Below are 14,677 nucleotides of genomic sequence, written 5' to 3'. Positions count from 1 at the left end.
CAGAAAGTAAGGAAGAACACAGAGGAAATCAGTTGGGTGAGCCAAGAACAGAACCCAGTCCTCTGAACAGTACAGGGCTGAATGCAGAGCCCTAAACTAGTCCCTTTCCCCCTCTCAGCCTCAGTTTCCCATTCTGTAAGGTGAGAAGGTTCCATGGGTCAGCATTTCTAATTGGTGGCTTTCAGCCCCATGCAGATTTGCTAAGACAAACCAGGGACTCATGCTAGGGAGAGGAAAGGGCATCTGTTTCAGTTGTAGTTATAAATACCCAATAACTGAAATAAATATTAAGCTAGATTCTCTCTATAACCAAATAGTTGAGAATTCCACTGTATTTCCAGTGAGAGTGCAGAGTGAGAAACTGAAATCAGACGTGCTCATGACTGAGATCCTTGGGGGATGTATCATTCCATTATAGGACCCATGAAGGTTTTAACCATTGCATGGTCTAAACTCCCTATGATTCATAGTTGTATATTGCTTAAGTCTTGGTCACAATGATAAATTCTGGTGGGAAATTTTCTCTCTTACCTGGTTGTTTAGAAATAAAATATAAAAACTATCAAAATAAAGGGCTTGATTCTCTTTTAGGGCAAAATGGAAGAATTCCAATATCAGGTCAGAAAAGCAATTTTTGTCTCTTTTGATGTGGTAACTTGCAGTTAAATTCAGTTTTTGTCATAGTATATGTATAATCTTGGGGCAAAGCACAACGTACTGAGATTTGAACTTGTTTTCTGACAAACCATGCTTCAAATCACAGACAATTCAAAGTAAATTAACTGTTTGCATCTCTTGCTTATGGGAGAAAAACCCTCAAGTTTGTTTCTACACAAATGTTATTAGAACTGGGATTAAAATAAATTTCAAATACCCTTTTTTTAAAAACATAATGCTGACCTTAAATGGCCTATGTATTGCTTTTTTTTAAAAAAGTACTGCTTATTTATAATGGAAAAATGCACTGACTCAAATTCCTAAACGGGTTTTTGAGATTATATATCACCTGTGAAATACATGTGCCAAAAACATTCGGGGGAGTAGTTGGATACTTAAATCAATAGTCTCTTGTCGTTTTCGGTTTCAGCGATATTGAATTCCAAAGCATAATTCAACTTTGGAGTTTGTGACTGTAATCAGGCACCTTGCAACTGCACCTGACAGACGGTGCGCGGAGTCCTCCAGGCCACCGTAGGGCACTAATGGTCTGGTTTTGTTGCTGAGCATGCGTTGTAGTTAGCCTGTCTGGCGAGGGGGCGTGGCGCCGGAGCACGCACGCGCAGCAGCGCCGGGGCGGGGCCTGGGCTGTCAGCGGCGGGCAGAGGAGGAAGCAGCGGGCCGCGCGCGGAGCTAGGGGCGGGACCTGGAGGCCTGCGAAGGGTCGGGCGGCAGAGGCCCGGCCATGCGGGCGTGCAGGGGCTTGGGGCCGCCGGGGCCAGTGGTGGTGGCCGCCGCTGTGGTGCTGCTGCTGAGTGGCGTGGGTCCGGCACGCGCCTCCGAGGACATCGTGGTGGGCTGCGGGGGCTTCGTCAAGTCGGACGTGGAGATCAACTACTCGCTCATCGAGGTGAGCGCCCGCCCCGCGGCCGGGACCGGAGCTCGCTGTGTGACCCTGAGCCAGTTACTCAACCTGTCTGGGCTGCGGTGGCCTCGCCTCAGACGCCAGGCGGTTGCCACCTGCCCCACGTTCTAGGAGTCCTTGCCTCCTTGAAGACTCCGCCCCCCGCGGGCTCTCCACCATCCCATGCCCTCCCCGTCGCGCTGGGGTGGGGGTTCCTATCGTGGGGTCAGCTACGGAGTGGGGTTGGGGACCTAGAGGTATGTACCCCACGTCTCAGAGCCCCCAAAAGTTCTAATCCATTCCTCGAAACCCCCCAGGGATGCTTTTAGAGAGCACTGATTCCCATCCCAAAGATCCTGTCCGGGTAGATCTCTGTTGGCATCTCTGGGGCTGGGAATACGTATTTTTAATCTTTCCCGATATCCCCCCACCCCGGGACTCCTTTTCCTTTAAAAATGGAGAGTTGGCAGCTGCCCTGAATGTCTTTCTGGGTAACTAGTGAAATTAATGCTGGAGATTTGAGCTGAAGTCTTCTATTAAGTTGTAAAGCCCCAGGCAGTTACATGATTATCAATACAGTGGCATTATGGCCCAGAAAGCTTTTGTGAAAAGTAAGGTCACTTGTCAGGATAGATGGGAGGGGACCTGAGGGAGGGCTGGCCTCTGTCTTAGAAGGGTACTGTGATGGGGCAGAAGGGGATTGGAGAGAGAGAGAAAAAAGGAAGAGGCTATTAGCTGGCAAAGAGAAGGGACTTTGGGGGGATTAAGACCCCAAAGGCTGACTGAAAGCACATTTGAGCCAGTCCATTGCTGGCAGCTGAAGGGCTGTGGTGAAGGAATGAACCAGTATATTCTACAAATCTGGTTGCTGAGATGGGTTTGGGGAGGGGTAGAAAATAGATTCCACACTCCACTGGGTCGCCCTGGCCTTGTTCCAAATCCCAGCTTTTGTTCTTGTAGGAGGGTGTTGAGACAGAAGCAGAATCCAGCACCATGTATTAACTAAAGAAAATAATTATCACCTGCAAGACCCCTCTGTCTCTCGCTTCTCTGCCAGTTTTGGTCCTAAGTCAGGTGTTTAATGAGTCAACCCACTGGCAATGGCAGGGTTCTAGGGCTCTGCTGGGTGCCCGTGCCACCTCTTGGGCTGCCTACCAGTGTGTGGGCACAGACCAGTTCAGAAGCTGCCTTGCAAGGCTTTGTGCTACTTAGTTTCCTGGGGCTCCGAGAGAAAAGTAAAGGCAGAGAGAAGTTAGTACTACCACATAGTAATATAGTAAAATAATAAGAACGCTTTTTTTTTTTTTTTGAGCCATGCTGTCTGCCAGGTGCTTAATATGCATTGATGTGAGTCTGTATAATCACCACGAAGGGGAGTGGCTCTTTTCGTATTTATGAAGAAACTGGACCTCAGGAGGTTAAATGACTATCACACAGCATGTGGAAAACCCAGATGCTGCTTGAGTGTCTTAAAAGGTTAAGAGATTGTATTTGGAAATGCCCAGGATACAAGAACTTTAGAGATCCCTTGAAAAGACACACATTAAGTGCCTTTTGATTTATTTTTGCCAAAGAATGAAAATAAAAGAGGAAATTAAAAATTCCTAGATGAGTGTTAACTCGCAAATATTGGGAATCATTTGAGATGAATGTAGATCCCTGTCCCCCCACCCAACCTTCTAGTTTAGAAACAGAAGTGGGGCTTGGGGATTGCATTTTAATAAGCACCTTATTAATAGCACATTGGCAAATTTGTTTTACATCCATAGAGACAGCCACTAAAAACACACTGAAAAATATTGAAAAATATGACTTTGCAGGGTAGTCTTTAGAGGGTTTCTAACCTAAAAAATATCTAATTACACTATTTCGTGGATACTTTGTCTTATTTATCTCTGACCTTAGTGCCTGGTGTTCATCACAGCACATAGTAGGTCCTCAGCAAGTGCATATTGGCCAAATGCATTGTGGTGTAACGTAGCTAATCCTCAAAGGCTATATTATGACTTTTCTTCTTTCTCTTGTCTTCTAGATAAAGTTGTATACCAAGCACGGGACTTTGAAATACCAGACAGACTGTGCCCCTAATAATGGTTACTTTATGATCCCCTTGTATGATAAGGTAAGAGAGACTACTGTAGTCGTTTATGATTGGAAGTGGTATGGCCTCCAGGACCGCCCTAACCAGAGCAGGCTTTATTTGGCACATGAGCAAATGCTTGTCTCTTTTGTAAATTATAAGTGGAATCTACAGTCCTGGCCAAATTTTGAGGGAGACAATTTATAAAGTGGGTTGATTGAGTACAAACCGAACAGTGGTTCTCAGTGTCTGCAGGGACATCTGGCGATGTCTAGAGACATTTTTGGTTGTGACACCTGTCTGGTGTTGGGGGAGGGCATCTTTATCTAGTGAGCAGAGGCCAGAAATGAAGCTGAACCTGCTGCACAGGACAGACCAAACGTCAGCAGTGCCGACATCCAGAAACCCTGATTTAATAGAACTGTTTATTTGCAAGCAGCTTAAAATATTGTTTTAAAAAAACTGTGCAAGTGATACCCGAATTTGTGAGCTTTGTGGGAAACAACAAAATGAGGTCTTTAGAAGTATTTGAAGTAAATTTATCCATTTGCCCCCCGATTTCTCATCCCTCTGTAGTGATGACCACTGGTAATGGTTCTGATGTGTATCCCAAGAGACAGCTTTCTCTGTATTATAATTGTAAAGGGGCGCCTGGGTGGCTCAGTCAGTTACGTGTCTGACTTCGGCTCAGGTCATGATCTTAGACTTCGTGGGTTCGAGCATCACATCAAGCTCTGTGCTGACAGCTCAGAGCTTGGAGCCTGTTTCCGATTCTGTGTCTCCCTCTCTCTCCGCCTCTCCCCACCGTGCTCTCTCTCTTTCTCTCTCAAAAGTAAATAAACATTAAGAAAAAAAAATTTTTATAATTCTAAAGATGCCCACATATGTGCGTGTGTGCATAGACATGTATCCACACCTACTTATACCCCACCCTCGTTACCCTTCCCATTTCAACGTTTTATTTAGAAACGTAGGCTCACAGGAAGTTGCAAAAAATAGTCAGTGTGTACACATAGCTTTGGCTTTGTTTTTTTATATCGGATGGAACTAAACAACAGGAATTATTCTGCAATTTTTGTTTTTTTTTTTTCCCCTATGGTAACATCTTGGTACACTTTCAACATCAGCCTGTGCAGGTCTACTGATTTATTTTTAATGGCCGCATAGCACATCAGAATCAAATCAAAACTGTCAATTTATGTAACTGTGTCTCTATCGATAGGCGTAGAGGCTTTTCCCAATTTAAAATATTATAACACAACACTATTCTTGAAATTACATCTTTCACCACAGTATGTAAGGCTGACTTCTATAGGTTGGTCTTAAAATCATTTTTTGTTTGTTTGTTTTGTTTTTAACTATTCGTATCATTCTCAAGAAAGCAAGGTGTGTGAGTAACATCTAGTTTTAAGAAATGACTTTTGTGGGGCGCCTGGGTGGCGCATTCGGTTAAGCGTCCGACTTCAGCCAGGTCACGATCTCACGGTCCGGGAGTTCGAGCCCCGCGTCGGGCTCTGGGCTGATGGCTCAGAGCCTGGAGCCTGTTTCCGATTCTGTGTCTCCCTCTCCGCCCCTCCCCCATTCATGCTCTGTCTCTCTCTGTCCCCAAAAAAATAAATAAACGTTGAAAAAAAAATTTTTTTTAAAAGAAATGACTTTTGTTCCTAAAGATACACAATGACCCTGGCAACCTTGGATGTAGGCGGGGTTAATAGGAGACTCCATTAGTCGCATGTTTGGCATCAGAAGACAGCGAGTGGCTGAACGTAACACCTTTAGAACTCTCCCATGGGCGTTAACGTGGTGTCTCGTGATTGGTTGGATGGGGACTTCTGGGCAGCCAGCTTCAGCCCACCACATCCGAAGGGAACCAGACAGCCCACAGCGACTTAGAAGGACACAATATATATTTGGAATTTCTTTTTCTTTTTTTTTTTAAGTTTATTTATTTATTTTGAGAGAGAGAGAGTGAGAGAGAGCACTAGTGGGGTAGGGGCAGAGGGAGGGAGAGAGAATTCCGAGCAGGCTCCATGCTGTAAGCACAGAGCCTGATGTGGGGCTCAAACCCATGGACCGTGAGATCATGACCTGAGCTGAGATCAAGAGTTGGACACTTAACTGCCTGAGCCACCCAGGCGCCCCTATACTTGGAATTTCATTGTAGGTGTGAAAATGCTAGATTAAATGGTAGCCCTGAAGTAAATTAAACTAATTGAAAGGTCATTGGTTTTCATTCCTCTATCTTTTCTCCCCCACCCCCCCCTTTTTAGGGAGATTTCATTCTGAAGATCGAGCCTCCCCTAGGGTGGAGTTTTGGTAAGTTAACTGAATAGCCAGACATACTCTGTAAAGGATTAGATTGTGTGCTGAATATTAATTTAAATTGTTGGAGTGCATACACTGTTAAAATATTAAGGATACATTTCTAGTGTGGAACAGGGCTTTTTCCTGTTTGCTACTATATATATATATACACTTTTTTATATACTTTTGAGAGACAGAGTACGAGCAGGGGAGGGGCAGAGAAAGAGGGAGACACAGAATCTGAAGCAGGCTCCAGGCTACGAGCTGTCAGCACAGAGCCTGAAGCAAGGCTCGAACCCGTGAACCACGAGATCATGACCTAAACCAAAGTCAGAAGTTTAACTGACTGAGCCATCCAGGCGCCCCCCACCTGCTTGTTACGTTAGAGTAAATTGGATTTATCTTGGACCTACCTTAAGGTTTTCTGTCATTTCTCTTAAAATAGGCGTCCTTGGGGCGCCTGGGTGGCGCAGTCAGTTAAGCGTCCGACTTCAGCCAGGTCACGATCTCGCGGGAGTTTGAGCCCTGCGTCGGGCTCTGGGCTGATGGCTCGGAGCCTGGAGCCTGTTTCCGATTCTGTGTCTCCCTCTCTCTCTGCCCCTCCCCCGTTCATGCTCTGTCTCTCTCTGTCCCAAAAATAAATAAACGTTGAAAAAAAAAAATTAAAAAAAAAAATAGGCGTCCTTTCTTGAATCTGCCTCAGGAAGCTCTGCTTTTGTAGTTTCATTCATTAAGTGGCAGCAGAATGACTTCTAGAGGTCAGGAGTGGGGACTTCTTTTCCTGTCCTAGGATGGCTTCTTTCTTAGCCCCCTGGGGCATTTTTAGTGACTTGATTGAAATATTCAACGTCGTGAGATTTCACGTGAAAATCCAGATCTACTTCTCATAAGAGATCACAAGAGGGGCACCTTGGTGACTCAGTCGGTTGAACGTCTGACTTCACCTCAGGTCATGATCTCAGTTTGTGAGTTCAGGCCCCGTATCAGGCTCTCTGCTGTCAGGCTGTCAGCACAGAGCCCGCTTCAGATCCTCTGTCCCTTTCTCTCTGCCCCTTCCCCGCTTGTGGTCTCTCAAAAATAAATAAAAACATTAAAAAAAAAAAAAAAGATCACAAGATCTGGCATCCTTGGGCTTTACTGGCTCTGTGACAACCTTGGATAAGTTACTTCCCCCTGGGTTGGTGTCTTCTCACTAGGGGGTCAGGAAAGGGCTCGCTAGGGGGTCAGGGGAGGGGTTGTAGCTGCCTCATGGCCTGTCTTCGAGATTTAATGGGCTAGTTTGTGTACGTGCTGAGAAAGGCTGGCACATAATCAGTAGGGAATAAATACTTAAAAGCATTATGCACACATACAGACAAAAGCTCAAAACTTTCCTGATGTGTCTGCCTTGTATCAGAGCTGGAGATGTGGAATGGAATGGGGTTGAGATAAGAAGAGAGGGCTCTGCTTTGTCGTGGCTTCCAAGAGTGGATGTGTGTTTATCCCTGTTCTGTAGCTTGGGAAGGGGAGGGCTGGGGTGCTGGTTGGTTCAGGCCATCTTGCTCCTGAGTTAGAGGAGGAAGAATTTAGTCCCTGCCATCGCAAAGGGTAAAGTGCAGCTCACATGGCCGAGAGCTAGTGTGGCTCTGTGAGGAAAGTTCTTTTCCAGTTCATAGCTGGGGGGGACCTGACCTGTGCCTTCCAGAAAGCCGGAGGTGAGGAAACCCAGCATAGGACTAAAGCAGAGGTTGCAGATTCAGCACCCTGTGGGAGTGTTTTGTTTGAGTCCCCTCCCCTCCTGCCAACTGGTTTCTTTCTCTTGACGTTGGTAAAGAAGTTCATCTGTATTACCTGTAGCTTTTGCTCCCTCATTTGATTACCGTGTGAATAGAAGGTGATTCACCCCCTTCTGTGGACAGACATATGGGCTGCTGACTTTGGCCACTAAGTATAGTGTCCCTGCGAACGTCCTTGTTCATATCTTTTGGTACACGTTTTAGCATGTTTGCATTTCTGTTGGGTATACCCCAGAAGGGAACTTGCTGGGTGACAGTGCGTTTACATGTGCAGCTGTAGTAGATCTTGTCAAATATCCAAGCAGGTTTGGCAAATTCTGCTCTACCAGCAGTGAGCAAGGGTTCCAGGTGCCTCGTCGTCTCCCCAGCACTTGATATGGTCACTCTTTTTCATTTTGGCCATGCTGGTGGTAATGTGGTGGAGTCTCATGTTTGCTCCACGGTCAATGAAATAAATGCTTTTTATATGTGTTTATTGGCCATGTTGACAGCCTCTTTTGTGAGGTGTCTGTTTAAGTCTTTTGTGCATTTTTTACTGGCATCTTCTGTGTGTGTGTGTGTGTGTGTGTGTGTGTGTGTAATTCTTTACCCAAAATTCTCCTGATTTTCCCATTTTTTTCTCTACTTACCATTCTACATTCTTCCTAACCTTTTATTTTTTTTTAAGTTTATTTATTTATTTTGAAAGAGAGAACATGTGTGCGGGGGAGGGGCAGAGAGAGACGGAGACAGAATCCCAAGCAGGCCCCATGCCGTCAGCACAGAGCCCGACGTAGGGCTTGAACTCACAGACCGCAAGATCATGACCTGAGCTGAAGTTGGACACTTACCGACTGAGACACCCGGGCGCCCCTCTTCCTAACCTTTTAAAAGCTTGAACCCTTGTTATGATGACCTCTTCAGTTTTTTTAGACAAAATCAATTAGTTGCTAATACTGAAAATTCTGGAGATAGCACATAAAAATCCAGGTTTCCGTTTTTTTGTGAGAAAGTTGGCATTTGGTGCAAAGTGAGTAGTGGCTTCCCCTTTTCCATTCACCCTAGGCCCATGTGGCCTGTCTCCCTGCTTGGTTCCTGTGGGCATTGGAGCTTCCCGTCCCGTTTTGCCATGGCTGCACTCACGCACTTGGTCAGGGGACAGTTTGGAGGCAGGCTTTTGCAGGTTGAATTGGGGCTCTGTCACTCACAAGCTCTGTGACTTTGGGGAGGGGGGTCCTTTAACCTTTCCTTGTGTCAGTTTAATAATCAGTTGCAGGGGCGCCTGGGTGGCGCCGTCGGTTGGGCGTCCGACTTCAGCCAGGTCACGATCTCGCAGTCCGTGAGTTCGAGCCCCGCGTCAGGCTCTGGGCTGACGGCTCGGAGCCTGGAGCCTGTTTCCGATTCTGTGTCTCCCTCTCTCTCTGCCCCTCCCCCATTCACGCTCTGTCTCTCTCTGTCCCAAAAATAAATAAACGTTGAAAAAAAAAAATTTAAAATAATCAGTTGCAGGCATTTTTACCCCCCTGCTCATGTAGTTGTGAGGAACACGCGCACTTAGCTCCGTGTCTGGTCCGTGGTAAGCATCCAGGAACTGAAACGATTTGGTGCGTCCTGAATTGTCACTGAGGCTCTGACATACGGCTCAGCCGAAAGACTGTCATCAAAGCATATCATCCTGCACACGCTGTTTCACCCTGGGGTGGGAACCTGGGTGTCCGGGGAAGAGGTCGGGGGGAGACCTTCCTCATACCTCCTGGTACCTTTGGAGTTTTAACCCTGCGCGCGTAGTAAGTGCTCAAAAATAAATGAAAGTTAACTGGTAAGGGTGTTTTGCCCGGGCACATTCACCTTACCTCAGCACTAAACTTGCTCTTGTGTCTCGTATCCTGTTTGTTCCCTCCCCTCCCCCCTTCACTTCTCAGAGCCAACAAACGTGGAGCTCTACGTGGACGGCGTCAGCGACATCTGCACAAAGGGCGGGGACATCAACTTTGTGTTCACAGGGTTCTCTGTGAATGGAAAGGTTTGGCTCTGGAAGATTGTTCTTTTTAATGGTTGCTCCGTATTATATACTGCGTCTTCTCTTAACCTTCTTTAAATTGGGCGAGTAAGCCCACACGGGACCCATAGGTAGGCTTTGGGAGGGTGGAATTTCGTGTACAAGGTAGTGGGTGTTTTTCAGGGTCAGATCTAGGTTCCCTATCATTCTTCCACAAGGGCGCTTGCGAGGGAATGCCAGGCCATTCCCCTGTAAAGGCTGCTGGCGAATAACTGCTAGGGCTGGCCTTTCGTAGGGGTGAGGACAGGAAGAACTGAGGCCCCAGGCCGGGTGGCATCTTGTCCTCACTGAGGGAAACCCAAGCCGGCCCCTTCCAGACAGGATTTGCGTTTGCTTTGGCCCCTCCCCCAGGGGCTGTCTCAGTAAACTGGATTCTCTGAGAGTTTTCTGGGCCCCCCTGGTCGTGTGAATTTAGAGTGCTAACCTGTGCGAATGGCAGCTTCGAGCTCAGATTCTCAGGGGAGTATTTTTTTCTCCCTCCATCTGGCACCAAGGTTGACATGTGCAGATTTCTTTGCTGTCCTTTTCTTCCTGGCGAGTTCATTTCTCCTTTACCTTTACACCGAGAGTGAGGCGCTCACCCTTGGATGAGGCGAGGGGGTCCTGATTTCATGTGTGAATTTCTTGCTGGGGAGGAGGATCATGGATATTGTTTTCTTTCTCTGTAGAGATTGTAGAATAATGGTGTCTGTTTGGCTGACGGTGTCTTAGATTCAGTGAAACAAAGTATTATTTCCCTGTTACTACTCCCTCTCTCAGCCCCTCAGCTCTCCTTGGGAAGGGTCTCCGTGATCTGTCTAATCTTTGTAAAGGAGTCTTGCCCCCAGGAAGGATATAAGCTCCATGAGGGGGGACATGAACGGGCCGGGCAGTTCTGCTGAGTGGAGAGAGCTTTGCACCTGGCTTCAGTCCTGACCTCCTTCTCCTTGCCAGGTTCTCAGCAAAGGGCAGCCCCTGGGCCCTGCAGGAGTTCAGGTGTCTCTGAGAAACACGGGGACCGAAGCGAAGATCCAGTCCACCGTGACCCAGCCTGGTGGAAAGTGAGTTGTGCCCGTGTCATCCTGCCTCACGGAGAGGGGGTGCTGTTACTGGGGCTGGAGGAGCTTCAGGTATAGGGAGTCCTGGGTTTAAATCCTGGTTTGGACTCATCAGGCAAGTTCAAACCCTTTGTCTGTGAAAGAAGTCATCTGACGTCTCTCCTCCAGCACTGAGGAGATGAGTTAAGGTCTCTACAGTCCCTCCGGCAGTGCCCGGCACGTAGTAGGCCTTCATTTAACAGCTGGGGCTGGCTCTGGAGCCTGAAAACCTGGGTTTGGGTCCTTGTTCTCCCACTTACTGGGTTTGGTCCCAGACAAGTTACTTAATGCCTTTGGGCCTTAGTTTTCTCATTTACAAGTGACCGTGGTGGTGGAGCCCACCTCCCAAGGTTATTAGGAAGATTAAATTAATATTTTTATTTCAAACTGCCCTGTGTGGAATACATGCTTAATAATGTTAGCTCCATATAGATTTGCTCTATTACGATTTTTAAAAAATCATTTCATCACTATTACATGAAAATTATTTTGTAGTTCGAAGCGACAACTATTTAAATTAACCTTGTTGAGTCAGATTTAAAGCCATTTATTTAATGGATCTATGTCGTCAAGTTGTAAGTGTTAACAGATGTGCCAAGATTAATTCAGAATAGTTCCAACTGATAATTTTGAAAGCATTCAAATCATTACTCCTTCAGTATACAAAACCAACTTAACTGCAAATTAGAAGTTGATAATGAGTCTGTCGGTAAGCTATCCAGTTTCTAAATGAGGGTTGTCGAAATTATTTTTCAGTCTGGGGATAACGTTTACTTCTACTTGATTGAAGCCTGCTGGGGGACGCAGAGCTTCCATTTTCTCTAGACTAGTAGTAGTTTGCTTTTGACCTCTCTGGGAAAAGTGACCTGAACTTGTTGAATCTCATTCCTCTGCACTTATCTAAAACAGTGATCTTAGCCTGCAGAAGTAGAGGTTAAATCTCACTAATTGCAAAATCCAGTAGTCATTTCCATGTTACTGTAGCAAAGTAGCAAAATGACACCACAGGAGAAGAAATTAGGTGGATTTTTGATCGTCCATTTCACTAGAGTTTGCCCTCTCGTCGTCTGGGCTTTGCGCTTTGAAAGGGTTAAATATGTCAGAATCCTGCTGGTGGCCTTCCCAGCCTCATCTCCTGTCACTCTGGGGCTGGTTTGTCTACAGCTACCTAACTGGTCTTTGTCAGCACCTGATTTCATCACAGTAGTTTGTGCAAGAGCCCGGAACGCCTTTTACTCTGTTTGTTTCTGCTAACACGTCTAAACTCTCCGGCACAGGATTCGAAGCTTGCTGTCATTTGCCCTACCAGTGTCATCAGCATCATCTTGTGTTAGCGATGGCCTCAGCCTGTCGGATCTGTTCTCTCTTCTTTACACAGGACTCCTCCCTTCCCCCTTCTGTTCCTTTGGCACCCCTTCCCTTCTCTATGCCTATTCATGCCTAACGCCTCTGTCAAAATGCACTTGCAAGTTCTGTGACTGATCCCTGGCTAAGCCACAGTGACTGGTTCTCAGGTCAGAAATCCTTGGGGTTTAGGAGAAACCTAAAACCTCCTTCCTGTCAGCCCACAGAACACCTGTTTTTATATACAGGAAGTACTCAGTAAGTGCTCCCTGATGTGATTTGTACAGTGAAGGATTGAATTTTGTTTATGCTCATTTAACCAGCTAATGGCCAGTTTGTGATAATTCGAACATTATTTTCTAGTGCTTCCAATACTAGTCATAAATTAGTATACTTGGGTTGTTTTGAAAGAAACTTTATTGGCTCTTTGTATGTCTTAGGTTTGCATTTTTTAAAGTTCTTCCTGGAGATTATGAAATTCTTGCAACTCATCCAACCTGGGCATTGAAGGAGGTGAGTATTTCATTTATGTTGATAGCTGTGCCAGCAGTGTTCTGGTTTGGGGACAAACGTACGGATTTCAGTTCAAGGTATGAAATGGGTTTATGGTTTTTCTGGAAGTAGATGAAAAATGACAGTGCTACTGATTGGTTTGGTGGTATTTATAAGATAAAACTCAGTGTAGCAGATGTTGCTTATGTTGCTTTTGGTTTTAGGTGACAATATTGCCTTCCTTCTGTGAAATAGGTCTGTTATTAACTGTAGCTATTTTAAGCTGAATCAACACCAGAAGGACCCGATTAGATTTATTTGTTGTTCTTTTTCCAGCCTGAAACAGCAATCTATAAATACACTTAACATTTTAGAAACCTGTTGTACGTGTGCCCAAGGAGAATATAAAAGAATGTTTATTGCAATTTTGCTTGTAATAGCAAAATATCGTAAGCAACCTTGATGTCCTTTAGGTGGAGAGTGGTTTCATCACACAGTAGAATTCTGTTGGACGGCAAAAATGAATGAACCAGAGCTACGTAGATCAATAGGAGTACATTTAGAAACATAAAGTTTGGGGCTCCTGGGTGGCTCAGTTTGTTAAGCATCCGACTTCGGCTCAGGTCATGATCTCGCGGTCTGTGAGTTCGAGCCCCGCGTTGGGCTCTGTGCTAACAGCTGAGAGCCTGGAGCCTGCTTTGGATTCTGTGTCTCCCTCCCTCTCTGCCCCTCCCCTGCTCGCTCTCTCTCTCTCTCTCTCTCAAAAATAAACGTTAAAAAAAAAACCATAAAGTAAAAAGAAACATAAAGTTGAGGGAAAACGGCAAGTAGCTGAAGGTAAGGAAACACAGTATTGTTTAGATAGTCGTGACAAACATTCAGGGTACTTCCTATGTAGACAAAGCATGAAGCTGTGCTTGGGAATGGCAGACACCAAGTCCGTGGTGACATTGACATCCATAGAGGGAGGCAGGTGGGGGATTTGGAGGTACGCAAGGGTCCTGAATTTTGTTTCTGCTTTTATTTCTTCGGCTGGTTAGAGTGTATATATAGGTGTTCTTTAGGGTAGTCTTCATATCTTTTTGTTTGATGGAAATCGTTCATAGTAAAAGATCAGAAAAAGGAAGAAACAGACAAGGTGAGCTTTTGTAATCTGTGGAAAAACAAATTGAAGAAAGATCTAAAGGACATTTCATCATGTTAACTTTTATGCTGGTTTTGAGACTGTGTCTCATTTTTTTTAAATTCTTTTTTCTTTAACATTTATTTATTTTTGACAGACAGACAGAGCCTGAGTGGAGGAGGGGCAGAGAGAGAGAGGGAGACACAGAATCTGAAGCAAGATCCAGGCTCTGAGCTGTCCGCACAGAGCCTGACTCGGGGCTCAAAGCCATGAACCGTCAGATCATGACCTGAGCCGAAGTTGGACGCTTAGCCAACTGAGCCACCCATGTGCCCCGAGACTGTGTGTCATTCTTGCGAAAGAACCATCAGAATCATTATTTCTGTTTTTATTGAAAAGGTTTTATGCATGTATAACAGATAGTAGGGTTTCACACCTAGACTTCTCTGTATACTGTTCACGCCTGCCAGTTTTCAGGGTTTTAGAAAGGTTTTGTTTAAAACTCATGTTTTAAAAAAAACAAAAAAACAAAAAAACCACAACTCATGGCTTATACATTCTGATTAGGATAAATTTTAAGGCTTACATTGTTAATTGTATGCATAAAGGAATTTGAGTTTATTAATATAAAATTGTGTTTCGAAGTAGGGCATGCTGCTAAACATCAGGATAATGAGTGCCCTTGGGGGGCAGTGCCTTGGAAATGAGCGTGAGGAGGCTTCTGGGTGCTGGTTCCATTCTGTTGGTGGGTGCTAGTCACAGGGTGTGTTCAGTTTGTGAAAAATCACTGTGCTGTACACCTTCAACGCGTGTGTTTTCTCCGTGTAAACTGTGCTTTGGCAGACAGCTTTAAAAATGCATGCATCTGCACCATTAAATACGGA

At 45.5% G+C, this 14,677-nt stretch overlaps 1 protein-coding gene across 1 annotated transcript in view; it reads left to right on the top strand.

The window, feature by feature from the left end:
• Window positions 1-1,303: 1,303 nt before the first annotated feature.
• The window catches only part of LOC125154266 (nodal modulator 1), a 56,886-nt gene continuing 43,512 nt past the window's right edge, over window positions 1,304-14,677 (top strand). Inside the window, exons 1-6 of the mRNA XM_047838257.1 lie at window positions 1,304-1,567; window positions 3,594-3,683; window positions 5,912-5,957; window positions 9,622-9,722; window positions 10,692-10,798; window positions 12,619-12,691. Coding sequence (XP_047694213.1) covers window positions 1,403-1,567; window positions 3,594-3,683; window positions 5,912-5,957; window positions 9,622-9,722; window positions 10,692-10,798; window positions 12,619-12,691 — 582 coding nt within the window. The 5' untranslated portion in view covers window positions 1,304-1,402. The remainder of the gene's footprint in view (window positions 1,568-3,593; window positions 3,684-5,911; window positions 5,958-9,621; window positions 9,723-10,691; window positions 10,799-12,618; window positions 12,692-14,677) is intronic.

Source organism: Prionailurus viverrinus, chromosome E3 (genome assembly GCF_022837055.1).
Source record: "Prionailurus viverrinus isolate Anna chromosome E3, UM_Priviv_1.0, whole genome shotgun sequence".
NCBI lineage: Eukaryota > Metazoa > Chordata > Mammalia > Carnivora > Felidae > Prionailurus > Prionailurus viverrinus.
Note: the sequence above shows the minus strand (reverse complement) of the source record. Positions and strands in the feature narration are given on the sequence as shown.